This window comes from Leishmania martiniquensis, chromosome 4 (genome assembly GCF_017916325.1).
Source record: "Leishmania martiniquensis isolate LSCM1 chromosome 4, whole genome shotgun sequence".
NCBI lineage: Eukaryota > Euglenozoa > Kinetoplastea > Trypanosomatida > Trypanosomatidae > Leishmania > Leishmania martiniquensis.
Window position 1 is genome coordinate 143582 of NC_090139.1, and position 24710 is coordinate 168291.

At 62.0% G+C, this 24710-nt stretch overlaps 6 protein-coding genes across 6 annotated transcripts; all 6 read right to left on the minus strand.

Moving 5' to 3' along the window:
• Nucleotides 1–2160: 2160 nt before the first annotated feature.
• LSCM1_07432 (uncharacterized protein) lies at nt 2161–3246 on the minus strand (the record flags this gene model as incomplete). The annotated part of the gene is made up of 1 exon (XM_067324802.1): nt 2161–3246. One exon carries the CDS (start codon nt 3244–3246, stop codon nt 2161–2163), a length of 1086 nt encoding a protein of 361 aa, XP_067181409.1.
• Nucleotides 3247–6463: 3217 nt separating this feature from the next.
• On the minus strand, nt 6464–10549 carry LSCM1_07433 (uncharacterized protein; the record flags this gene model as incomplete). The annotated part of the gene is made up of 1 exon (XM_067324803.1): nt 6464–10549. One exon carries the CDS (start codon nt 10547–10549, stop codon nt 6464–6466), a length of 4086 nt encoding a protein of 1361 aa, XP_067181410.1.
• Nucleotides 10550–14218: 3669 nt separating this feature from the next.
• On the minus strand, nt 14219–16786 carry LSCM1_07434 (uncharacterized protein; the record flags this gene model as incomplete). Its single annotated transcript, XM_067324804.1, has 1 exon — nt 14219–16786. The coding sequence occupies one exon, from the start codon at nt 16784–16786 to the stop codon at nt 14219–14221; it is 2568 nt and encodes an 855-aa protein (XP_067181411.1).
• A 1212-nt stretch (nt 16787–17998) lies between these two features.
• Nucleotides 17999–19420, minus strand: LSCM1_07435 (uncharacterized protein; the record flags this gene model as incomplete). Its single annotated transcript, XM_067324805.1, has 1 exon — nt 17999–19420. One exon carries the CDS (start codon nt 19418–19420, stop codon nt 17999–18001), a length of 1422 nt encoding a protein of 473 aa, XP_067181412.1.
• A 2688-nt stretch (nt 19421–22108) lies between these two features.
• Nucleotides 22109–22675, minus strand: LSCM1_07436 (uncharacterized protein; the record flags this gene model as incomplete). The annotated part of the gene is made up of 1 exon (XM_067324806.1): nt 22109–22675. The coding sequence occupies one exon, from the start codon at nt 22673–22675 to the stop codon at nt 22109–22111; it is 567 nt and encodes a 188-aa protein (XP_067181413.1).
• A 1169-nt stretch (nt 22676–23844) lies between these two features.
• On the minus strand, nt 23845–24417 carry LSCM1_07437 (uncharacterized protein; the record flags this gene model as incomplete). Its single annotated transcript, XM_067324807.1, has 1 exon — nt 23845–24417. The coding sequence occupies one exon, from the start codon at nt 24415–24417 to the stop codon at nt 23845–23847; it is 573 nt and encodes a 190-aa protein (XP_067181414.1).
• Nucleotides 24418–24710: the final 293 nt, after the last annotated feature.

Sequence of the window (24710 nt, forward strand, 5' to 3'; positions counted from 1 at the left end):
TGCGGATCGGCTCACTTCTTCTCGCATGCGACCATCGAAGGGCGGCGTTTCGTTTTCCACTGCCGCTTCAGCCGCTGCTGCTGGTGGCGCCGAAGAGTAGCTGCCGTTTCGAGGTCTGCGCGAGGTCATCACCAGCTCCTCGCCTGCCGCACATGCAGCCGGCGAATTGCCCGCTCGTGCACCCGCTTCGTTGGCTTCGTCGGGCTCGCTAGTGCCATCTTCCACAGAGCCCTCGCCTCGTCTTTCAGCTAGGCGACAACGACGACGACCTTGCCGCGCGTGCAGCTGCTGATTTTGCTGTACTCCCTCCAGTAGGTGCGTGTTCACCCATTCTGGTGTGCCACGCGGCTTGGCGTTGCACTTGCCCCTCGCGCGGGTACGCGGAGCCGGCTGCTTCTGTTTTTGTCGCTGCTGCTGCTGCTGGCGCGGTAGGGTTGAGGAGGAAGAGGCCGTTTCATTGCTGTTGTGGCTGCGGGTGGTGCGACCAACGCTTGACGACATGGAAACGTGCGACTGCGGGGAAGCTGCGGTCTGAGCGACGCCCTCGACGGAACGCGCTCCAGCGGCTGCGATGACGCCGCCGCTGCTGCAGCATCGCCCACGGAGCGAACACTGAGGTGGCGCCTTTAGGGTAGGCATGGATGCGTCGGACGCACTTGCGTCGGGCAGCCGTTTCACTTCACCTTTTTTTCGACCGCCGCTGCCGCCACGACGAGGGCCGTTCTTCATTCGTCTCTGCTGCGGTGAGGCCCATGCCTTACTCAGACTCCCGCGCGAGCACTGCTGTCGGCATCCAGGCGAGGGGACGGCCGCAGATGAGTCGCCTCCAAGCAAGGCACCGGTGGTCGTCACGGTGGCCAGGGCAGGTGAGCTGACTATGGTATTGCTGGAGGAGTGCGAGCACGGTGACACGGCAGCGGCAGCGCCTGCGTGGGGTGAGCCCTTGCGCATTGTTCCCTCCTCCTCTTCCTCCTCCACTTACACACACACACACACACTTACACACACAGGACAGGCACACTCTGAGAAGAGGCGGGGTCGCCAATTCAAAACAGCAGGGCCCGAGAAGATGCAAGCGTGCGTGTGTGCACCGTCTCTCGCACAGGTACAGTGGGGACGGGCGACTGACGAGCGACCGAGAAGCGACGGAGAGGTGTTGAGGGGGAGGGGAAAACACGGGGGAGGGCGGTGGTGGTGACCTTTAGAAAGAGAGAGAGAGCACGCGTGTTACAGAGCCGTGGCATAGGGCGGCAGCCACATACGTTGCGTCCTTTTTTTCTCGCCGCTTCCTCTCTCTCTCACGCTATGACCACCACGCGAGGAGCACTGACTCTGTCCGGGCTCGTGTATAACTGCCAGAGAGGAAATCGTTGGTTAAAGATAGAGTGGGAGAGAAGAGTGTTCTTGTGGGTGCGATAGGGGGGGGGAAGGTTGAATGCAGAGGCGTGACGGTGTCGAACCGCGCGCGGGCGTGTGTAGGGGGTTGGTGGATGCACCTGCGCATGCGCGTCGTGTACGTAAGGCGATAGGGTTGGGGGAGGGGGGAAGGGGGAGGGCGAAAGGGGAGCGTCATCACAGCGCCCACAACGCGGAGAGGAGAGAAGGGAGGGAGGGGGGGGAAGTACCGAGGTGGTGGTGGTGGCGGTGGCGGTGCGAGGGATCTTTCATGCATCACCGCGTTTGCGCAGCCTCTACAGATATCTGCCCATATATACATATATATACGTGTAAAGGGAGAGGTGCACCACAGACAGCCAACACAACGTACACGCGCGCAGTGAGCACTTGCAGGGAGGGGGTGGGGGGGCTCAGGATGACGCTAAGGCGATACACACACAGACACAGACACACGCAGCCACATAAACATAGCGAGAGAGAGAAAGAGAGAGCGGAAGACGAGTCCGCATGGACTCGGTAAAGGTCAAGAACGAATGAGAGGCGAGGGGTCGAACACTGCCTCACTGAGCCTCTGCGCGTCTCTCAGCACATGTGGGAGGCGGCCAACCGTGCAAGCCTTCCATGAGATTGCGCCTGCTTTTGGGGCCAAGAGAGCAGCTTCTTTACACGAGATAGAGGAGGGTGCGGCAGGGTGGAGGGACAACCGGCGAGATCCGCAGCGGCTACGCTTCTCCTTGGCTCCGTGCCTGCGGTAGACCGTCGCTACGCCGCCATGGACTCGTGCAGGTCTCGGATGATCGACTTCGCTTCGTCATCGCCCGGGTCCACCTCGAGTGCCTTCGTCGCCGCCTCGAGCGCCGCCTCCAGCTGGTTGCCGTCTGCTAGAATGGCCGCCTTTGCCTTGAGCAGCGTCGAAATCGTTTCCTTCGCCGAGCTGCCAACGACGTCGATTTCCTCTGGCGGCGGGCGCTCGAGGGTCTCGGCGACGAAGGCCAGGGCGGCGTCATCCCCGTGCATCTCACTCAGCAAGAACGCTTTCTCACGGAGCGTGTTCGCCAGCGGATGGACATCAATGCTGCGGTTCAACAGCGACAGGAGCTCCGTTTGGAGAGCGGCTTTGCCGGCGTCGTCGGCGCCCTCCTCCGCAGCACGGACGAGCTGCTGCAACACACCGATCTGGCGCTCCAACGCCTTGGCGTAGTGCGGGCACCTCTGCAGCGCCTTCCCGTATGCCTCCTGTGCCTTCACGTAATCGCCACTGGCGGCGTACACGTCGCCGACGATGAGCCAGCCACAGTGATCTCGGTCCCAGCCAAGCTGCACGGCGAGCTCCGCCGCCACCCGTGCCTGCTGCAGCACCGACTCGTTCGCCTGCTCCTCATCCAGCGACCCCAGCAGGAGGTCTGCCAGGTATGCGTACACGCGCGCGAAGGCAGACTTTGTCTGCTCCGTGGAACCTTCGCCGCCGCCGTTGCCCTGCGGGTCCTGCGCCGCGAGGTACGCCTGCACCTGCTCCAGCGCGATCTCGGCGCTGCTTGACACCTCCGTCACCTTAAAGCGCATGAGATCCGCGAGTATTTTCTGGTCGATCAGCTGATATTTACCGGCAGCGATCGCGAACTGCTCGGCAGCATCCTCGAAGTCATGCATCTGCAGCGTAATCTCAGCGACGGAGTCGAGATAGGGCGCCAGCACAAACGGCGGCGCTCCCTCGGCCTTGAACGTGAATACGCGCATGGCGGCGAGAAGGTACTCGCGGTCCCACAGGGCGTAGCCTTCGCTAATGGGCTTCTTGGAGTACACTTTGGACAGCGACTCGGTTCGCTTACGGCTCTGCGGTTCGGCCATGGCGCTGGCCCGCGTTCGGAGGAGGGAGGGGCGGAAGAGACGGTGATGGCCGTCCCCCGATGCCAACTGGAGAGGACGGCGTGGGGGGTGGGGTGAGGGCAAGAGCCCTTACGCTGCCGTTGCGTGCGTGAGTGGAAGGGGGTGCTCGAGAAGGACCAGGGAGGAGAAGCTGAGGGAGGGACGACTGGTAGAGTTGCAGTGGTGAGCAGAGTGGATGCCAGCGAGGAAGAAGGGGAGGGGAGGCGCTGTGCCGTATGAAGTGCCGCCGCTATTGCGTTGGGTTGGGTATGCCAAGCGAAGGAATATGAGGCCGAATAGTTGCGTACGTGCTGTTCCCTCGCCCGCGCTCGTGTGCCCTCAGAGAGAGAGGGAGAGGGAGATGGGGAAGAGGAGGAGGAGGCGATGGCGGGCTGGAGGTGTGTGTGTGTGTATGGGGCCATTCTGGCCCTCTTGCTCGCGACGCGTCGTGGGCCATGCCGCGGACGCGCTGGGCGTCGCCTGGCAGGTGAAGAGGGGGGGGCGTGGTGGGGGCGGACTTGAGCGCGACGGGCGGGCAGTGGGGCTGCTTCACATTCGCCTCCCCCACCCCCACAACGTACGACAGGGGAGGCGGAGAGAGAGAGCGGCGACACCCCTCCACCCCGTATCCGTACACACACTCGAGGAAAGACACAGACACACACACATATATATATATGTATGGATAGGCCTGCACGCTGCGGCCGGGAGAACCTGCAGAGATGGCCCTTCCTCCCCCCTTTAAGAGAGGGCGGAAACACTTGAGCAGTGAAAGTGAGAGTACGTGAGTGTACGTGGAGACTGACCGAGATGGTATCGCGAACGCTCGCGAGCGATGCGAGCGTGTGCCGTGTGGGAAGACAGCACCGAGGACGGGGGCCAGCAGCTGCCGGCCCGTCTCCTCCCTCCTATCGCCGTCTTTCCTCCTCCCTTTCGTGGAGGTTTGTGAGAGGCTACGTGCGCACGAGCTGCCCATTCTCATCAGCATCACAGCGATGCACACCGACGCATGCATGAAGGGAGAGGGCAGCCGCGCGAGAGTCGTGACCGCGATTACGCGTGGCGGAATGCACAGCGCCACACCGACTTCACTTGCCCAACCACCTACCTTCTTCATGCACGGCTTCTCGCACGCCCATCTGCCACACTGCCCTCGCGTGGTGCAGTGGCCAGGCGGGACGCGCCCGACTCACGCCGACGCGTTGGCCGGCAGCCGGATGGGGCGCCAGAGCGCGCACTGCCACACGACTCTTCCGACGCAGCGCCGCCATTCGCAGCGATGCGTCGTCCTGGCCTCGCCATGTCGTGGGTGCTGGATGCTTTCCCGAGCAGGAGGAGTTCGGCATGGGCAGGGGGGGAGGGCTGCTCACTCGATGCACCTGCGGTGACAAACGAGATCGTCATCGCACACACAAAATGCCTTTGATGCAATCACGAGCCGCCGTGTCTCTCCTCCCCCGTCTCCCGCTCGTCTCGATCGCGCCTGCGAATGAGACAAACGCGCGAGGCTCACTGACAAAAAATGCGCCAGAGAGTCTCCGTCAATGAAGGGTAGGGAGAGAGAGAGGAGGAGGAGGAGGGGTGAGGACACACCTTATCTTCCCCTTAAAAAAACATTTAGCAAAGAGACGCGGAAATGCGTACGAGGATGTGCACGCAAGCGTCATGCTCATGGCCGCACCCCCCCTCCTCCCCTCCCCGAACGGCTGTGCCGTCGCCTGTCTGTTCGCATTCGATTTTTATTCACCGAAAAAAAAAGGAGAAAGCAAAAAAAGAAAAACAGCAAACGTATCGCACTCCGTCATCCGCATCGGCGCCTCCCGTCTTTGGAGCATCAGTGGTCCCGCTGCTGCCACCGTTGCTGCTGTGGTCGCTGTTGTGGTGATGGCTTATAGTCAGCACCGCCGACGACAAGCGCCGTTGCAACCTTTTTTTTTTAAATAGATGGAGAGTGCTCGTCTCTCCAAAGCTCAATGCGGCACACGAGCAGATGTGCTCACCGAATGAGGGTCGACCAACCCCATGAAACAGAGACGGGAGGGGGAGGGGGGAAAGGTCTGAGGCGAAACGGCTCGGGTGCGCGCTTGCGCATCACCTGCATACACTTCCCCCCTTGGCATGTGCTGATGCGAGCATCTGTGGTGTGTGGAGTGCGCCACCCCTGCCACTTTCGATCGCGCAGGCACGTGGGCGCCAAGAATGAAGCGGCGGGGAGGGGGATACGCAGACAGCAGCAAAGGTGGCGAAGGGGAAAGAAATATGCAGACGTGCAGATAGCAGCAAATATGGGCGGTGCATGTGTGTGTGTAGTCGTACGCAGCGCGCACACGCACCGTCCCTCTCCCAGACCGAAACACGCACACCGCGCAGGATGAGGGAGCCGTACGTTACCAACCGCACAACAGGCGCGAAAGTTCCTCTCTCCTTCCCTCAGACACACACACACACACAGATACAGATACAGAGGGAGGGGGCGTATTTCGGGGCGAACACCCGCCATCAGCAGCAAGCGCGACTCGATACGATGCAATCACCAAAGGAGGTTCCCCATGTGCGAGTGAGGGGGTGAGGTAGGGAGGGCACACATATATATATATATTTCTGTGTGTGTGTGTGTGTCGGTTGATAAGATGAGACGGGAAAGGGAGGAGGAGGCGGAGGAAGGGGCTGCCCAAAAAAAAATGGCGCTCAGCAGCGCGGTTGAGCACACAGACGCAGTGAGCTGCTTACAAAGCGAAAGAAATGCCGAGACGCCGTGCGGACACAGAGAGAGAGATGCACGCACCAGCCGACACATATGCAATGAATAGTCACGACGTAACACAAAAAGGTCGCCCCCCTCCGCCCCGCGAGTGTGTGGGCGGCAGCGGCATGAAGAGAGAGAGCACGTCGCTTGAAGATCGTACCAGGAGCAAACGACTTTAAGAGAGGACAGAGGAGTGGGGGGGGAGCGACTTCGACCACCTCCCGCCTCTCCTGCACACGCGGAGGCATCCCTGTAGATGAGAGGTGCGTCTGTGTGACGTGTGCAGTGAGCAATCGAGGCCACAGATACAACACGTCGCAACAGTCTCGTCTTCCTCCTGTCCCGTCTTCTCAAGCCTCCGGCAGACACGTGCAGCCTGCACCAAGGCGTAAGCTGTGCGGTGCACGTTGGCGCGTGCCGCTGGGATGCAGTATGGGGGACTGCAAGCCGCCTCTAGCGGCGTTTGCGCGGTGGCATCTCCTCCAGCTCTTCGTTTTTGCATGTCATCCACGGCGCACGCAAGAGGGCGCGGGCCGTGCTGCGACGCTGCGGGTCGCGGTGGAAGCAGCAGCGCAGTAGACTTAGCAGCTCCGTTGGTGTGTCGTTCGGTACCCCAGGGGGGAGGTCGCTAACCGACTGCTCGATCTGCTTCATGAGGTGGTAGGCGTTGCTTCCCGACGCCGGCCACGGCGTGCGACCGAAGACTTCGAGGATAAGGCAGCCAAAGGACCAAATGTCTGCGGAGGCGGTGTAGCCGACTGGTGCGGGGGGCGACCTGCCGTAGACGCCCCCGGCGTGCTCGGCATCGCTGTCCTGACCGGTCGAGAACCCTGGGGAGGTCGCGGTCGGGGTCGTAATGGACGGCGACCCCGACGCCTGTATGATCTCCGGCGCCATGAACATGGGTGTGCCGACCATCGTCTGCGCAACGCCGGCTGTGTCGAACCACTGATATTCTGCCACTGTCGTGAAGCGCGAGTCTGTCGCGGCGGTGCGCGTGGTGGCGATACTGCTGCTCGTGGCCCCCTCGCTGTCGGCGGTGCCGTGGACGTTATTCCTCAGCATGATGCGCCGCGAGCACCCAAAGTCTGCCAGCTTCGCCACGTCAGCGGCACTGATGAGCACGTTGTCGCCCTTGACGTCCCGGTGAATGAAGTTGTTGCGGTGGAGATAGGCGAGACCCTGGAGCACATCGCGCAGGTATCGTCGCGCAATCTTCACCGGCAGCTGACCGCCGGGTGACCGGCGAACCACGCTAGAGAGAGTCCCGCGGCTGCACAGCTCCATCACGATCTCTACCTGAACAGGAATGCGGGCGGCAGGGTTGCGCTGCGGCGACGGGTGTGCGGTGAAGGAAGCACCATCGCAGACGCTGTCCTTGCCGTTGTCGTCAGGACGACTACCAGCGCTACCGTGCCACTGCTCTCCGAACCTTTCTCCGCCGCTCTCTGCTGCCGTCACGCCGGCGAGCCCCATGTCATCGTCTCGGCGGCCGTCGCGCTGCTGCTGGTGTTGCTGATGCAATTCCAAGAAGCGGTCTTGCAGCGGCGTGACCTGGCAACGTAGACACGTGACAATGTTCTCGTGGTGCAGCTTCTCCATCATCTCCACCTCGCGCAGAAGCACGAGTAGTGCCTCCTGTTGAGAGGGCGACATGTACGCGGCATCGGCGGCGCTCCTCGTGTTTTTGGGGCTGCCGCGGCTGTCCGAGTAGGCAGCCTGACGGCTGCTCGCGCCGCCGCCGTCATCGCCAGAGACGCAGAGGTCCATTGGCATGGGAACGCCGACCTCGAGAACTTTCACTGCCACCGGTGTGCGCTCGGGGTCTTCGAGCACACCTTCGTACACCACGCCAGAGGTGCCGCGGCCAATGTAGCCGCGCATGCGCCATCGCACGCGCTTCTCTTGCAGCCTGCGAAAGGCATCGCACCACTGCCGCGCACTTAGCCGCTGCTGTCGTGCGCGCTGCTGTTGCTCCTCTTCCTCGTTTTTCCGTTGCTGCTCCTGTGCACGCCAGCGCTCAATAGCGGTCGTCGGCGCGCAGCCGCTGCCCATCGCCGCTGCCGTCGCGCCCGTGCGGGCGGCGCGCGCACGATTCAGCACCGCAGCGACGTCCACGTTACCGCCGCCACTGCCGGCACTGCTCTCCCTTCGCAAGTGGTTGCCGCGAAGCACCTCGAGGGTCGACTGTGGGACCGGCTGCTGGGGCTCATCATCGCCCTCCGTCGTTGTGTTCGTCAGTGCTGTGCTATGGCGACGGAGGGGACAGCGATAGCGGCGGCCCTCGTCGTTCGTCTTATCCTCGCTCGCCACACTGTCTCTGGCGTACCGGTGCGACGAGATAGAGGAAGCCTTGCCACCAAAGCGGCCAGCCGCCGCCGCCGCAGTCCCGTGGCTGTAGCGGTCCGGCGTGTCGCTCGCGCTGCCCGCTACGTTGGCTGTCGACAGGTTTGACGCACTCGGCAAGCTGCCACATCGCACGCTATCGACAGAGTCGTCGAGGCCGTTCACAACGTCCGAAGACACGCTGCGCTGGCGACCGGAGAAGGCGCTGTGACACGAGTTCGTGATGAGGCCCGTGTTTCTCCGCGTACTGCTGCCCCCCGCTGCAGTGGCACCGATTGCGGCAGCGACACCTCGCGGCGTCCGTGGCGTCACCGTACCTGTGGCGGTGGAGGAGGCCCTGCTCTCCGCGTATGCCGGGAGGGACGGAGCTGGCGGCAAGGTCGCTGTGATGGCCGTCATCGTTGTCGCTACCGACGATGCCGCCCTGCTCGCGCTGGTGTAATGAATGATGGCCGAGTTGTGCGAGCACAACCCCGATGGCGTCGCCGCCGCGGCACTGACCACCGGCCCTGCCGCTACGGGGGTCGAGGAGGCGAGCGAGACGGAGCGGTCCGGGGTGCGGGAGGCGGCGCTGTCCACGTAGCCGACACTGAAGCTAGCACTTCGTGTTGCGGCTTCCGCAGCGGGGGCAACAACCACGGCATCGACGTTGCTGCGAACCCGGCCGCCCACTGTGTAGCTGCGTGCGCGGTAGTGACGGCGAGAGTTGTCCTCCTGGCCAGGTACGGTGGTGTGCACTCCAGGCGACGAAGAGTGAGGCGAGGCCTCGAGGCTCACAGTCGGCATGTTGGACAGGTGACCCCACGACGCGGGCGATGGCGGATGGCCCAGGGGCTGCTGTAGCTGCTGCTGCTGAAAGAAGTGCTGCCGGTGCAGTTGCGGATGCGGCGCCGCCGAGACCCTCTGCGGATCGGAGAAGGCAAAGTCGCTGAGACTATGCGTCGCCGTTGCGCGGCGGTTGTCGCTGTTTCCGCTGCCCATGCCAACAGCAGCGTGGCATCCGCTCATGCTGTTGCTGCGTAGGGCGTCACTGTAGCCGCTAGCGCGACTCGGCCGCGAGACGGCCTGCACGCTGGACACGGAGGGGCAGTAGTAAACGCGCCCTTGATGGCTAGAGGCGCTGCTTGTCCGCCGCGACCTCGCACCTAATGAGAAGGGTCGGCGATGCGACGCCATCATCGCTGCTGTCGGGTCGCTGTGTGCTGCATCGAGGCCCACGGCGCGGTCGCGCATGTTGGGCGGCAGCAGCGCCTGCCTCATGTAGGACGGATGGTTGGCCTTCACAAAGGTGTTGAAGTGGCCAACTCCGTGCACTGTCGGCACACAGCTGCCCGAAGACGGGCCAATGCTGCTGCTGCTGCCGCCGGTGCCGCCCACCATAGACGACGAGGATGACCCTACATTCATAGCCGCCGCCGCCCCGGCCTGCGTGCTCACTACCAGGACTGCCGCGGCTGCTGCCCCGTCCGGTGCTGTGCCGTCCCCACTGCGTCCGTGGGTGTGTAGGATGTACGGGGTGTAGCTCGATGAGTTCACAATTCGGGAGGAGCCACAGCTGTGTGGGTTATTGTTGCTGTTGGCCACGTCGTCCAGCAGCTGCGCTCGATGTGCACCGCTGACCGTGACTTTGGGGGACGTGGACACTGCACCATGATGACGCGGGGTGAGCTGAGGCGAGGCGCACCCGCCACTAGTAGGAAACGTGAAGGGCGCTGGCTGTGCTGCCCCTGGTGGAGTGCCAGCCGCTGTCGAAGCGGGGGTGGGCGATGCAGTGTCACCAAACACACCCCAGACGCTTCCGAGGCTGCCATGGCACTGATGCGCATTGGGGGTCCGCCCTCTGGCGTCGCCCGTGGCGGCCATGGCGACACCGAAGTCGCGGCTTACGCTTCTCAAGCCGTCGCGCTGCGCATTCACAGGGCGGCTACCGGAGCGCGTCTTCCGAAGCGTGATGTGGATGGAGCGCGATCGTCGATTTTGTGGACGCGGCCGTGCACCGCTGGAGCTGATTCGGCCATCTTCGCCAACTGCCGTCGGTGCCGCTGCTGAGGGTGCGGATTCACAGTCAGCCACACACGACGACGTCTTTTGCCGCTGCAGCGACTGATAGTGATGGGGACGGGAAGCGTGCGGATGTAGTTCCTCTCCTCTAGCTCTTGGAAGCATGGCTGCTACACCAGCGTGCTCCGTCATGACGTGTTGCACCACTTAAGCCACACACCACCCCCCTCCCCTCCCCTCCCTTTCCCTCTCCGCGGACAGGAGCACCGTCCGCAGAAAGATTGTTTGCACTTCTGGGCGCTCCCCTGTGACGGCGTCCGCCGAAAGCGGAGGGGAGGGGATAGAGCGCAGTTGCAGTGTTAACAGAGAGGACGGGTGATGGTGATGCTACGATATCACCGAGAGTGCGATAGGCCACACACACACACACAAGAGCGAGCGGTGAAGGGATACAACACTTCCCCCTCTTTGCTCTCCCCGCGAGAACGGGGCCGAGCAGCAACGCCCTATGCAGGGCGGCAACAGCGAAAGAGGCCGGAGGCGTACAAAAAAAAAGCGGAGCCGAAATGGTCAGCACCTCATGACAAGGCGCGCACGCACGCAGACCTAAGCAGTTAGGCTAACAGAGGAAGGGAGAGGAAAGGGGAGGGAGTAGGGGGAGGGGGCAGCAGACGAAGTCCGCATCCCAGAAATATATTATCGACGCCAAGAGTGCAGTGCCCGCCTTCGCAACGGTATGAAGAGGGAAAGTGGCGGAGTACCGGAAACAAAGAAAGAATGACGATGAGAGTCGAGCACAAAGCAACGCACGTGCGGACAGAGCCAAAGCAACCTTCTCAAGAGAGCCCCCTTTTTTTGATCACCGATCCCCACCACCACCGCGCGCCTGCAGCTGCGAGGAGACAGCTGCCACAACGACAGGAGTAACAGGGGACGATGGAGACTGACAGAGACACAGAGAGCACGGCGCACGAGTTGATGGTGCGCGGCAGTGAGAGGGGCCGGGGAGTGACCTGCCGCAACGTTCGGGGTATCCACAGAGAGAGAGAATGAGTAGAAGTGGTATAGGCGTACCAGTTGTGTTGAGCAAGCAGCTGCACTTAGAGACGAGGAGAAGTGGGAGGGGGGGCAAGAATGGTGGTGAAGACGAATGATGCAGGGGAGGCTAAAACAAGCTCGTGCGTACTCGCGACGGTTCTTCTCTTCTCTGATGCCGCTCCATCAAGACAAGTGAGCTCCGCACGCATTCACGCAGCTCGCTGCCAATGGGCACCGCCGAGCACCGTGAGGGGGGCGCGTGCGTGCGCATAAGGTCACAGGCGAGAATAGGAGGTGCGACGGGCGGCGGTGGGTGGAGGAGGGGGAGGAAGACATGCACCAGCTCCATGTTCCTCCGCTTCGGCGCTTGCCCACCGTTGTCGGTGACTGCACGATCCCCATCTGGTGAGCAGAGCTGAACAGCTGCTTCTTCTAGGCGTTCCTTGGTTTTATCTCGCGTGAAATCTTCACATACGCTCTCTTATCCACACCCGTAATAGTGCATGGGATCCGTTAAGAGCGCGCGCGTGTGCGTAAACGGGAGCGATGAGAGCGGGTGTCGAGAGAGAGGGGGGAGGGGGGCGGAGGACAGCGACCGGTCCGCGTCCAAATCAACGCCTTCGCTTCCTGCGCGCAAAGCAACAACAGCACAACGCCAAAGACAGCCGATGAAAAGAAGCGTTAAAAAAACGGCAGCGACAGCAATGAGATGGGGGAGGGAGGGGGAGGGAGAGAGAGAGTGAGTGAGAGCGAGAAGGGAAAAATGTGCGCGGAGAATACGCAAAAACGGCGCTGTCCACACCATCACGAACGCACAGAGTGTCAGCCGTCGAGATGAGTGCCGCGCGGATAGAGACGCGCGCAGCAAGGGAGGACGGGTGCTGTGTCTGCGGATGTGCGTAGGGTGTGTGCGAGCGTGGATGGGTGAGATCAAACGTGTGAGAGAGAGAGGATGCGGGGGGGGGGACAGGATGCAGGAGGTGTTTACGCTTGTGAGTGACGCGCATCGGGCACACACATATAAATATATACACACAGCTTCCATCCCCTCCCCCAAGAGGCACAGCAGCACGGAAAGCATTGAATGGTGTTGTGCTTTGGGTGGGTGGGCCAGGGGGGAGGCACACAGAGAGAGGGGGAGAGAAGAAGCGAGGGACTACGCCAACGGAGCAACAGACGCTCATCCGCGCACGCACGCGCATGAGCAGTTGCTCAGTGGAAGCCTCTCTTAGCCTCGGACGACCGGTAGGGTGGCGCGCGTACAGTATCGCAGAGGGGTGGTGGTGGAGAGAGAGAGTGCCACTGTCTGCGTGTAGGGCGGACGTGTCGCCCCGTCTATCTGCGCACCGCCTAGCTCAAGCGTTGACGTCCTTAGCGGTCTTGGCGATACTGTACAGAGGGCCCTCTCCTTCCCCTTCCTCCCCACTGCACACACCGACGACAAAGAATCGATGCTGTGTCACACAGCTGCCAAAAGCGGCGCTATGGTGGGGGAGGACGAAAGAGAGAGAGAAAGAGGCTTCTCCATGATGGTGTCAAGCGAGCGCACGACAAACCTTAACGAAAAAAAAGGGCGCACGTGTGGCGCACGCCGGCGTGGGCACGCGACGGCATCTGCTGAGTCAGCGGACATTCGCCCCCCCCTCCCTCTTCACACACACACACAGAAACAGAAACAGGCAGGCAGGCAGGCACACAAAAAAAACGATTCACAAAAGCGGTCAAAGAAGAAGAAAACGAGGATAGGATGCGTAACAGCGAAGAAACAAATATCAGCGCCGACGTGTGCCCTACGCGACAACCCCCCTTCTTTTTCACACCAGTGGAAGGCTGATTAGAGAGAGAAAGAAAGAAGGAGAGGGGGGAAAGCGGTGGGGGTGCGCGTGCGTGTGGACGGAGGGGTCAGCGGCGATGACGCTTGGTATTTGTTCTCGTTACAGAACACATACGGGCGAGTGTACCGCTCTACACAGGCAGAGGCGAGGAGGAGAAGGATGAGCGGGAGGGGGGCGTACGCCACAGGGGAGACACACACACGCATCTGAAGACGGATATATATAGCGACATGGAGAGAGAGGGAAGAGAGAGGGCGGGCGGGCGGGGGGCGCAATAAATGCGTCATCAGCGACGACGCACATACACACAAAAGGAGAGGATATGAGAGGAGGAAAAGACGGCGCTGACGGTGAAGGCGGGGGCCACGCGAGAGGGCGGGGAGTGTGCGTGTGCGTGTGCGGCGGGAGAAGGACCGGCACGGCCGCCATCAAGCAACCGAGCGGGAGGGCAACGCCCCCAACCCCCTCCTTCCACCTGCCACAGTGGACTGCAGGGAAGGCTGCGATGCGTGTATTGGAATGCGAGGGGGTAACTCTAGAAAGGAGAGGACACACACACACACACTTTTATTTATGCAAGCGTAGACGTGCTCGGGTGAGCTCCGCTGCCGTCACGCAACGCGTGCCGGGGGGGAGAATGACAGAATGAGGTGGAGGGAGGAAGGGGACATGATGATGGCGTGTGCGTGGGCGTCTGTGGAGGCGAGCGGCACCAGAAGCCGTTATGTGCTCCCAGGGAGAGAAAAATAAAATAAAACAACGCTTGCGCCCCCCAAATCCTTCTTTCCTCCCCGTTGCCCGTCTTCTCTCACCAGTACCGCATCCGAATCGTTTGCCGCACCGCCTCGGCCCCCTCCCCCCCGCCATCACCGACTCACGGACGCCGGCAGTGGCGTCTTTGCTCTTCTATTTTTTTTCGCCCTCTCCCACACACAGGCAAATAGGGGAGGAGGAGTGAGGGAGAAGGGCGCCGGACGATGCGGCGTGCTCAGTATAGGGTGATGCCGGCCTTCTCCTGCGCATAGCCGCAGCTGCTCGCCTTCGTCTGGAAGTACAGCGCTTCTGCATGCGGCTCCACGTCGTCTGTTGGGAACTTTGGGAAGTTCTCGAAGACGGCGTTGCCTCCACTCATCTTGAGCATGGCCACGGTGACGTCTGCAGCGCTGTCCTCGCCCGTTTGGAAGCCGACGGTCACGGCAACTTCCTTCGCGCCGGCGCTAGCCGCGTTTGGAAATAGGTGGTCGTAGTCATTGAAGTAATGGATTGGGTGCACGACGTCGCGCATATCCTCCCCGTCACCGTTGCCGGTCGTCTCATCCGCCTCCATGAGACGCGGGATGAGCAGATACGGCGAACTGCTCGGCTCCAGATGGCACCTCATGGCGATCTCACGCGCCTGCAGGAACAGCCACGCACTGTCGGATGGCTGTGTCATGTCGGTCGAGGAGTTCAGCACGACGTGATACACGTCCGTCTCCCCGGGCACCGGCGCGGCCAGCGAGAGCATCACGGGCGGGTAGTCCATGTTGTTCGCGTCGGAATCGGCCGCGCCGACCTCGTCCACATGCATGCCGCGGTGGTCCATGTTCGACAAGAGGAACACCATGCCCACTGGCGCCCTCACCGAGATCTGGAAGACAGCACCGGGGTGGCAGTCGGTGAAGGTGATGGGGACGCGCGCGTCGTGCACGGCCGGCACGCGGAAGAGCACCCCACCGCCTATGAAGTACTTGAGCGCGTCTTCGAAGGCCATCCAGACGACGCTGCGGTCACTCCTGTGCTTGCTGAAGCCGCACGCGGCGGCAATATCGCGGTGCTGCTGCCACTCCGGGGCACCCCACCCCCACGGCCGCGTCCAGCCGCTGCCGTACACCCACGGGTTGCGCACACAGATCAGGCGGATCTGACCTTTGTTGAACTCTTTCACATCCAGCATCGTGTAGGCGTGGCCAGGGAGGAGACCAGTACCAGAGAACGCCTCCTCCATCTCGGGCTGGTCGGAGAAGTCGGGAGAGCCCTGCGCGTCCGTCGTAATCGCCGGCGCCTTGCCAGCCGTCGTCAGGACGGCCTGGTAGCCCTTTTTCTGCCACTGCATCATCTTCGGCAGCAGGTCTCGGCCGCTGTTCAGAGTTGCGCTGGCAAACATTTCGTCAATGCGCATGGTTGAGAAGCCTGTCATGTCTGTTAGCGCGTGCATTGGGTCACCCGACTGGATCATGGCGTAGCTGCCGTGCATCTTGGCAAAGGCCTTCTCAAGAATTCCTGGCCACAGCTCACACGGGTCGCTGCTGTGCGCGAAGGTCGGGACGCCGGCGACAACGGGGAGGTAGTCATCGACGAGGATGTTCCGCCAGAGGCCGTTCTTGTTGAACGAGACACGGTACGCGCCAATAGCGCGCTCGACCCGCGCCACCCCAGCGCCTTTCGGGTGCCGGAACATTCGCATCAGCGTCTTCGGGTCCTCGGCCTGCGTGGCTAGCGCGCACATGAGCCAGCAGTCGCCCAGCTCGCCCTGCTCAACCTTGCCCGGGCAGATGTCGTGACGGAAGAGTCTGATCTGGTCGTGCATCTCCGGCTTCACGTACATGCGGGGGCGACCCCACGGCAGCTGCTTGAACGGCTTCGACGCCCCGGCCTCAATCGATGACTGCGACGGAGGGAAGGAGAGATCGACGAAGGGGAGGTTGTGCTCCAGGCAGATGTGCAAGATGCGCTCCGCGTCCGTCTCGTCACCGGCGATGGCGCGAATGGCGTCCATCTCCGCCTGCACAATCTGCTCGTTCTGCGCCCGGCTGCGACTCGTGAAGTATTCCTGCGATAGCGGCAGCGCGCTCAGCTTGCTCGCAAAGCCGTTCACGAAGCCCTTGATGAAGGGCTCCGTTTCGCCTGGGTAGACGGTCACCTCCACCACGTGCTCGCCCGTGCTCTCATCGCGCGTCATTGTGGCGTTCTCGAGCGGCGTTATTTTGCTGTGCTTGCCGAACGTGCACACCACGTGGACCTCGAAGGAGCGGCTGTCGTTGTAGAAGGCCCACGTTTTGTTCGGCCGGTCAACGATGCGGTAGAGCAGCCCGGGCTCCTCGAAGCAGTTCGTCACCTCGCCCGCTGAGTCGGGCTCGCCGTTCACGAACTGCACCTTCGGCGGAACACCACTGCCGGTAGCCGAGGGGTCGGCCGGGCTCTCGTACACGGGCGTGCGCGCGGTGCCGATGTCGAACTCGTCTGCTGCGTCATCTTCGGGCACCTGCAGGTCCACTGGGATCCACTTCTGTGGCGGTTGTGTTGCTGTCTTGCGTGGCTTCATGAAGGCATTTGTCACAGGCGGCGGTGGTGGTGGCGCCGCCGGCTCCTCTTTAGGGTACCGCGAACCGGCCTGCACCATGTCATCATTCGTGGATACACCGCGATCATTCTGGGAAAGCGGCTCGTCGCACGCGTCAACAATGCCTTGACTATCTTCCGCGGCGAACGGCTTCTCCGCTGCGTCGAACTCTGCCGAGTCGGAGAAGAGGCTGTCGTTGCTGATCACGTCCGCTTCCGTCGGTGGGTACGACATGGCTGATGTGCTGAGATGTGAAAGGCGGGGTGGGGGCGGTGGTGGGCTCTGGCGTTCAACTGCTGGCTCGCTCGCTGTCGTGTCCCCTCCCTCTTTCTTCGCTTGCTGTGTGTGTCTATTTCGTGTGCGGACCAACGTGTCTCTGCACACCCATGTACACAGTGGGCGGCGTCTGAGAGCAGAGGATGGGCGGGCTGAGAAAATGAGGTGAGGCGGCGATGGATGCGTTGATGCAACTGCGAAGGAAGCCGTCGTAATGCGATGGCGCACGAGACGAGAGAAGGTGGGAGAGGCTGAGGTCGAGTACATGTGGGTGGCCCGTGGCATGGGATCATGGAACAGGTCTGCGCGTGATATCGACTACGCACGAGAGCTTACCAGCCCTCCCTCTCGCCTCCACCCCAAAACAAACAAACAAGAGGGCGAACACGGAGAGGAGGAGCATGCCGGTGTGAGCGCGCACTCCCTCCCTCCTCCCCCCACTTCGTTTGTGTCGTATCCCTCTTTCGCCTATCCTTTCCCGAGCGCGCGCTAACATCGGCGCGAAGAGTGAATGCAGACCCAAGTAAGGTGTGTAGGATGGAGATGTGTGTGTGTGTGTTGAGGGGGGGCTTCGTTTCTGCCATCGTGTGTGCGCATGCACACACACACACACGCATGCACACGATAGGACCTTCGCCTAGCACGCAGCGTCGAGCACCTCTCCTCTGTACGTCCCCACCCCTCTACCTCTCTTAGGTAAGCAGGCATTGCACTTGCGCAGCGCGCGTGACCTCACTTCCGCTCCAAAGCAAGCGAAGCGTTAGGAAAGGGGGACGTGCGCGAACCAAAAAGTTCCAAGTCAGCGCTCACACAGCACGCGCGCGAGACGGGGACTTAGGGAGACCTGCAGGCCTCTTATTCAGAGCCTCTGCGGCCAGAGGGCCACGGCAGTGACGGCTATGCAGGTGCCGCACTCCACGGATGCAAGAGGTGGTGGTGAGCGGCGCGGGTGGAGGAGCCAATACGCGCCTGCAGGCGTATTTACATCACTCCGATAACATGACGGCAGCCGCTGCTGCTGCTGCTGCTGCTGAGGTAAATGCCACCGGCGGCTCTTCACCTCACCTCAGCGACGACTCCGCCCCCCACACGCATACACACAAGCGCACGCACCGCTATATGGGTCCTCCCTTAGACCTTAGCGCCGCCGAGCATCCGCTTCACGTACTCTCACACAGATGCCGTGTATCCCACGTACGTGAAAGGGGTGATGGCGAGCAGCTCTTGCCGCACCTCCTCCGTGATACCCTCGAGCTGCTGGATGAAGGCGCGCACTGTTGCCTCGGTAACTTGCGCGTTACCGCGTGTCAAGTCTTTGAGCGCCTCGTATGGCCTGGGGTAGCCCTCGCGGCGCAGGACGGTCTGGATGCCCTCCGCCACAACAGCCCAGTTGCTCTCCAGGTCCGCGGCGATGACGGCCTTGTTGACAAGGAGCTTGTCGACGCCGCGACGCAGGGACGCGAAGGCGATGAGGGCGTGGCTGAGCGGGACGCCGAGGTTGCGCAGCACCGTGCTGTCTGTGAGATCGCGCTGCAGGCGAGAGATGGGCAGCTTCGCTGAAAGGAAGCCGAGGACAGCGTTGCTCATCCCGAGGTTTCCCTCGGCATTCTCGAAGTCGATCGGGTTCACCTTGTGTGGCATCGCGCTGCTGCCGACCTCGTCCGCCTTGACCTTCTGATTGAAGTAGCCGAGGGAGATGTACTGCCACATGTCCTTGGCCAGGTCCATCAAGATCGTCTGCAGCCGCGCGCACGCATCGCAGATAGCGGCGAGGTGGTCATAGTGCTCGATCTGTGTCGTGTAGCGTTGACGGCGCAGGCCGAGGTACCTGCTCAGGAAATTATCCCCAAAGGACCGCCAATCCACGTCCGGGTACGCGCAAAGGTGCGCGTTGAAATTACCGGTCGCGCCGCCGAATTTTCCCGTGTTTGGGATGCGCAGCAGCATCGCCCGCTGTTCCTCCAGCCGCTCGATCCATACCATGCACTCCTTCGCTAGGCTTGTGGGGCTTGCTGGTTGGCCGTGTGTGCGGGCCAGCATGGGGACATCCCACTCCGGCAGCCGGCTTTTCAGCACTGCAATCAGCTGATCGAGCTCTGGAATGTATTGGTGGTGCAGCGCGTCACGCAGGAGCATCGGAATGGACGTGTTGTTGATGTCCTGCGACGTCAGCCCAAAGTGGATGAACTCCTTCTCATGCTCGAGGCCGCAGGCGCACATTTTGTCCTTCAGATAGTATTCCACGGCCTTAATGTCGTGGTTCGTGACCGCCTCGATCTGCTTGATCGCCTTGGCGTCGTCGACTGTGAAGTTTTCAAAGGTGCTTGCCCGCAGCTTGGCCAGCTGCGCGTCCGTGACGCTCCGCAGCTGTGTGATCGACGGCACCTCCTTGCACAGTGCTTGGAAGTAGAGCACCTCCACCTGCATGCGATACTTGAACAACGCGTACTCGGAGAAGTACGCGCGCAGCGGCGCGGTATAGCGCTTGTAGCGGCCATCGAGCGGCGAGAGCGCGTAGAGGGGATCGTCTTGCATGATCTCCGCAGGGGCACTGTGGGCCGTGGTCGACACAGCTGCCGCCGACACATACATTGCCAGGTGCACTAGGCGATGCAGGAGGGGAACACGAGATGAAAAGGGGGCGGAGGGAGAGAGGCGGAGGCGATGGTGATAGTGGCGATATGCGCGCACTTCGCAACGCAAGACGGCAGGCGAGCGTGCGCGTGTGGGTGAGGGGAAGGGGAGATGAAAAGGGGAGGGGAGGAGAGGAGGGGGCGAAGTTGAGCTGACGAAGGGCGGAAAGCAATGGGCGTCCCTCGAACTATCCGTACGCAGCCGATACGCCGGCTCAATTCGGGTCCTCTCTCCGCTCCTGCAGCGAATAACCATCACGTTAAAAGGCGGCCCTTTATGCGCATGCCTTCTTGCCTCGCTCTCTCTGTGGTGGTGGTGGTGGATACGCAAGCGACAGCCGTGCGCCGACTCTCAGCCACCTGAGCGCAGGCCCTTCTCCCCCTCCCCTCCTGAGATACGACACGCGCCGCGAGGAATGTCTTCTGCACCCCCCCACCCACCACCATCAGAGAGGCGCAAGAGGCATCTAGGAAGAAGCGCGTGCTCCAGAGAGACAGATGGTGACGGGGAGAGGGAGGGGGAGGGGGTCATCGACGGCAGAAGAGGGGTAGCAGCGCGGGCTGCTGCGCGATCGTTTGCGGCTTCGTGGAGAGGGAGCGGAAGGAGAAAACACCCCACGGTCTGCGCGACAACAGCGATCCGTACGGTGTGTGCAGGGGGTGGGTGGGAGGAGCCGAGGTCTTGGCGACGCACACACGGCAGCGGGCCTGTGAGGAAGGAGGGGTCGCAGAAGCAACACACCCTCCTCCCCCCTCCCGCTCCCTTCCCTCACACTTGCTATTTCACCTCGTCTTCAGCGCCTTCACCACGCCGTACCGCCTCACCGTGCACACTATCCCTGTCCTCACCGATAAAAAAAGCGTCTGCAGGGGTCTCTCCCTCTTTTTGCTGAGAGGGGTACGAGGGCGGAGGCTTCCCTCACCATCGTCGCTGTTCCTGGTTGTCTTCCTGACCTCAGTGTCTCTGCCTTTTTTTGCTGTGTGTGTGTATGTGGGGAGGTGGGTGAAGCTCAGATCTGTCACGTTTGAGGTCAACATTTCGCCCCCCTTCCCGATCGACTTCGATGTCAGCGACAAGTGTGCCCTGCGGAGGTCCTTCACCTTCTCCATGGTGGCTCGTGCGTCCCTCTGCCAGTGTGAAGCTGCACTCGACAGACGCGCTCTGGAGCAGAAGAGGTGCGGGTGGCAGTACGGCTGTGCGGTAGGCACTTCTGAGGGCAACCACGTCGTCGGCACTGCCTCCCTCCCCCCTCCCCACCACCACCTTGCATGCCGCGTTCACCCCCTCGCTCGCCATCGCCAGCGAGCAGTCATCTGCGTTAGGCGGTTTACTCTGAAAGCGCGACAACGGGTACGGCTTCTTCTGTCGGCACGCCATCGCCGGCAACGACGTCACCGTGACCTTCTCTGCCGACCCCGTGACAGCAGTAGTCTTGCTGGACACCCACGTCGACGCGTAGCGCATGAGCGCGGCCTCCATGAGGGCCCTGCCGACGTCGACGGCGTGCTTGCTTTCTGCTCAAAGGGTGCGACCGCCCACAAAGTCCACAGCGTCACGCAACAACTGCTGCTATTCAGCGAGCTTGCGCAGGCAACGCCCCCCCCGCCTCCTACACCGACAAGCTGGAGGAGGGCGTAATGGTGGGCTCACCTGCGCACTTGAAGGCAAACCGAGAGGGGTGTGAGGTGGAAGGCGGGGTGGAGGAGGAAGAGGTCAGCGAGAAAGGCGGCCATGCTGACGTACACGTGGCGTGTTTTTTTCTTATTTTCTTCCGCCTGGTTGAATGCGGGCCTCAACGAGGGAGAAGTGAGTGAGAGAGAGAAGGGTAAGAGAGATTGCTCATGAGAGGAGGGAGGAGGAGGAGGGGGGGACGGACGGGGTGAATGAGACTCCGCACGTTGGGCAAAGAGAGAAAGAGGGGGTGGTGGTGGTGGAGGGACGCACCTGAGCACCTCACACTTTCCTTTACCCCCCCCCCCCCCGCGTTACCAGCGGCGCCGACCTTCCCGGCGACTCATTGTCCCCGCGTCAGCATCATCATCGGCGACAGCCACCTCCTTCTGCAGCGCCATATCGCTGCTGCTTCGCGAGCCGTTCGCCACGGCTCGGGTTTGGGTGTGGTGGCGAGGAGGCCGACGGGGACCGACACTCTCTCACACACACACACGCACGTGCAAAGAGAGAGATCGTTTTTAAAAAAGGCGCACCGACGCCTCGAAGTAAAACGGAAATGACGAGAGGCGAAATCAGTCGGGGGTGAAAAAAAAGAAAAGGAGCGTCTGCCGCCGTGTCAGTGTGCGTGCCTTCTCTCGCAGAGAGACTGACCGACACAGAGGAAGAGAACTGCGGAGGGGGAGCGCGGGCCCGAGAGGGAGGGGCAGCGAGAGGCAGCGGGGGTGGTGGGGAAGGAGGAGAACCCATACATGTGCGCCATGCGCCGGCAAGCGATGCGCTCACCAGCACCGGCATACTGTACACGTCGAGATCCACGCAGACGTTGGCGGTGCCTCGTCTCCTTCAATCCCCCCCCCGCCCCCACGACGCCGCGCTGTGAAATAGAACCATGACGCCATGCCTTCGCCCAGGCTGAGCGCCACTGTCCTCTCCCCCGTGCCCCTCTTCCCTTCCGCACCGCCGCGTATCGGCTTAACGGCGGCGGCGGCGGATCATCTTCCTCTTCTTCTTGGCCTGGAAGATGATGCCATCGTGAACCTTCTCGAACCACTTCATCGCCTCCTCTTTCGTCACGCGGTGGGTGTGGCCCACGCGGCTGCACTTGCGCTTGCGGTGCGCCACACGCTCGCCACGGCGGCCGAGGACGACGTAGAAGTCCATGCCGTAGATACCAGTGGAGGGGTCGTACTTGATGCCAAGGTCGATGTGCTCCTCAATGCCGAAGCCGAAGGAGCCGGTGTCGGAGAAGTTGTAGCTCTTCAGCTCAAACTCCTTTACCTTTAGGCCCTTCTCCAGGAGCTCCTCGGCCTTCTTGCCGCGGACGGTGCAGTGCACGGCGATCTTTTCGTTACGGCGGATGCCGAACGTGCGCACGGTCAGACGAGCCCTGGAGAGCACCGGGGTCTGCTCGCAGAGCTGCTCGAGCACTTTCGAGGCACGCGTGAGGCGGTCACCGCTTTCGCCAACGCAAATGTTGATGCAGAGCTTCTTCACGACAATCTCCCGCATGGGGTTCGCAGCCTTACTCTCGGCGACCATCTTTGCCGGGGCCTGGACACGTAAGCGAAGCGAAGTAAAGTGGGACGGCGACGACCGCTCTCGGTCTCTCTCTCTATGCGTGTGTGCGTGTTCGCCAAATGAAGTGGGTCGGCCTGGCGGAGGGGGAGGGAGGGAGGGGCAACAGTCGACACACGCACGTAACGTGGAGGTGTGAAGTCGAACGAGGAGCAACGGGGGGGGAAGGCGTGCGAGGATGAGTATGGCAGGTGGTGGTGGTGGCCGCAGAGACGATCTTGAAGGTGGATGCTGGTGCGTGCGATGCACTCAACCACACTCACTGAGTCAGTATCGGGGAGGAAGGCGACGGCGAACGAGGGAGGCGCACTTCAAGAAGGTAAGCGTCGCTTGCACAAACTTGCGCGGCCCGCTTTTTCCCCCTCTCCCCCTCTACCCAACGCGCACGGTCAGGTTTCTCTGGCGTACAGACACTGGCGACCACAGAGTGAGCCACCCAGTGCCTCCCCTCTTCTCCCTTCCCCTCCCCCCATGACCCGGTGAGGGGTCGGGTGGGTGAGGGAAGCGAAAGAGAGGAGGAGAGGTGAGGTGGTGGTGGTGGTAGGGAGAGCGAGTCGATGCCGTGGCCGCGATGCCCCCCCCATCCCCTTCGCCACACCATCGCGATACGTGGGCGAATCTGCGCACATCCTCACGCAGTTATTTCTCTCAGCACGTCTACTCGCGTTTTCGTTCGCTGCAGCCCAGCGCAGTGGTGGTGTGGCTGATGCGATACATGAGCGCGCGTGTGCGTGTGTGTGTGCACGTGAGGGTGCCACTGTATGCCGCCCTGTGACAAGAACGGGTGCCCACGTACGCACGGAAGATTTTGGGTGGTAGGGAAGAGAGACAGAAAAGGCAAGCTGCCTCCCCTCTCCGAAGCGCACCAAAGCAGCAGCCAAATCGGCAACGCAACGCACAGATAAACACACACACACACACATACACGGAGGCGGCGATGACGCTCTCTGTGCGTGAGGTGGGGTGAAGGGGAGGGGCGCACCGGGAAAGGGGCGTGGCAGTGAGAAGAGAGAGAGAGAGGGCTGCTACGGAAGCGGAAGGAGAAAGGAAAGCTTAGCGACATGCGAACAACCACACGGACAGGCGCATTGGAAGACTTCCGCACGCGAACTACCCTTCCCCCTCCCCCAGGGCTAAGAGTCGTCCGGGAGGTGTGAACACATCCAGTCCAGCCCTTCGTATAAGCCATCGCCTGTGTGCGCGCAGCATCCCTGCACGTACCACTTGTGGCCGACCAAGCAGCGGCCCAGGCCGTTGTCGGAGAGGTCCCGAAATCCCAACCCATCCACCAGCTCCGCCGGTGTTAGCCGCTGTGGCAAGTCTTGCTTATTGCAGAGCACCAAGAGCGCGGCGCCCGCCAGCAGCGGGTCAGACAAGAGCGTCCGCAGCTCCTCCCGCACCTCGCCGACACGCGCGCGATCGTTGCTGTCGACGACAAAGATGACGGCGTTGGCGCCTTCGTAATAAATTCGCCACAGCGCACGCAGCCGCTTCTGTCCACCTACGTCCCATAGATGAAACGTCACGTTGCGGTAATCCACCGTCTCGACATGGAAGCCGATCGTCGGCACTGTCTCACGCGAGGTGCCGAGCTTCAACTTATCAAGAATTGTTGTCTTGCCGGCTGCATCGAGGCCAACCATGACTATGCTGGCCTTCTTATTACGAAAGAGGCTCTCGAACCAGCCAGAGATGACGTTGCCCATCCTTCTCCGAGCGGGGCGCGTAACTCTGTGCGCTTGTCTGTCTCTGTGTCTATGCGACTGAGGGGTGGGGGAGAGGCCAACAGAGCACACCAACGTGCAATGGAGTGGGGCGGGCGAGAAACACGAGAGCACAGGGGGGAGGGGGCGTGTGTGCGGACTGCTGTGGACACGCACACCCACACACCCACCCACCCACACACACACACACAGGGGAGAGGGAGGAAGATGAGTCGAGGGCCGAGGGGGGAGGGGAGTGGGTGGGTGGATGGGGGTGGGCGAGCAAGCAAGCAAGC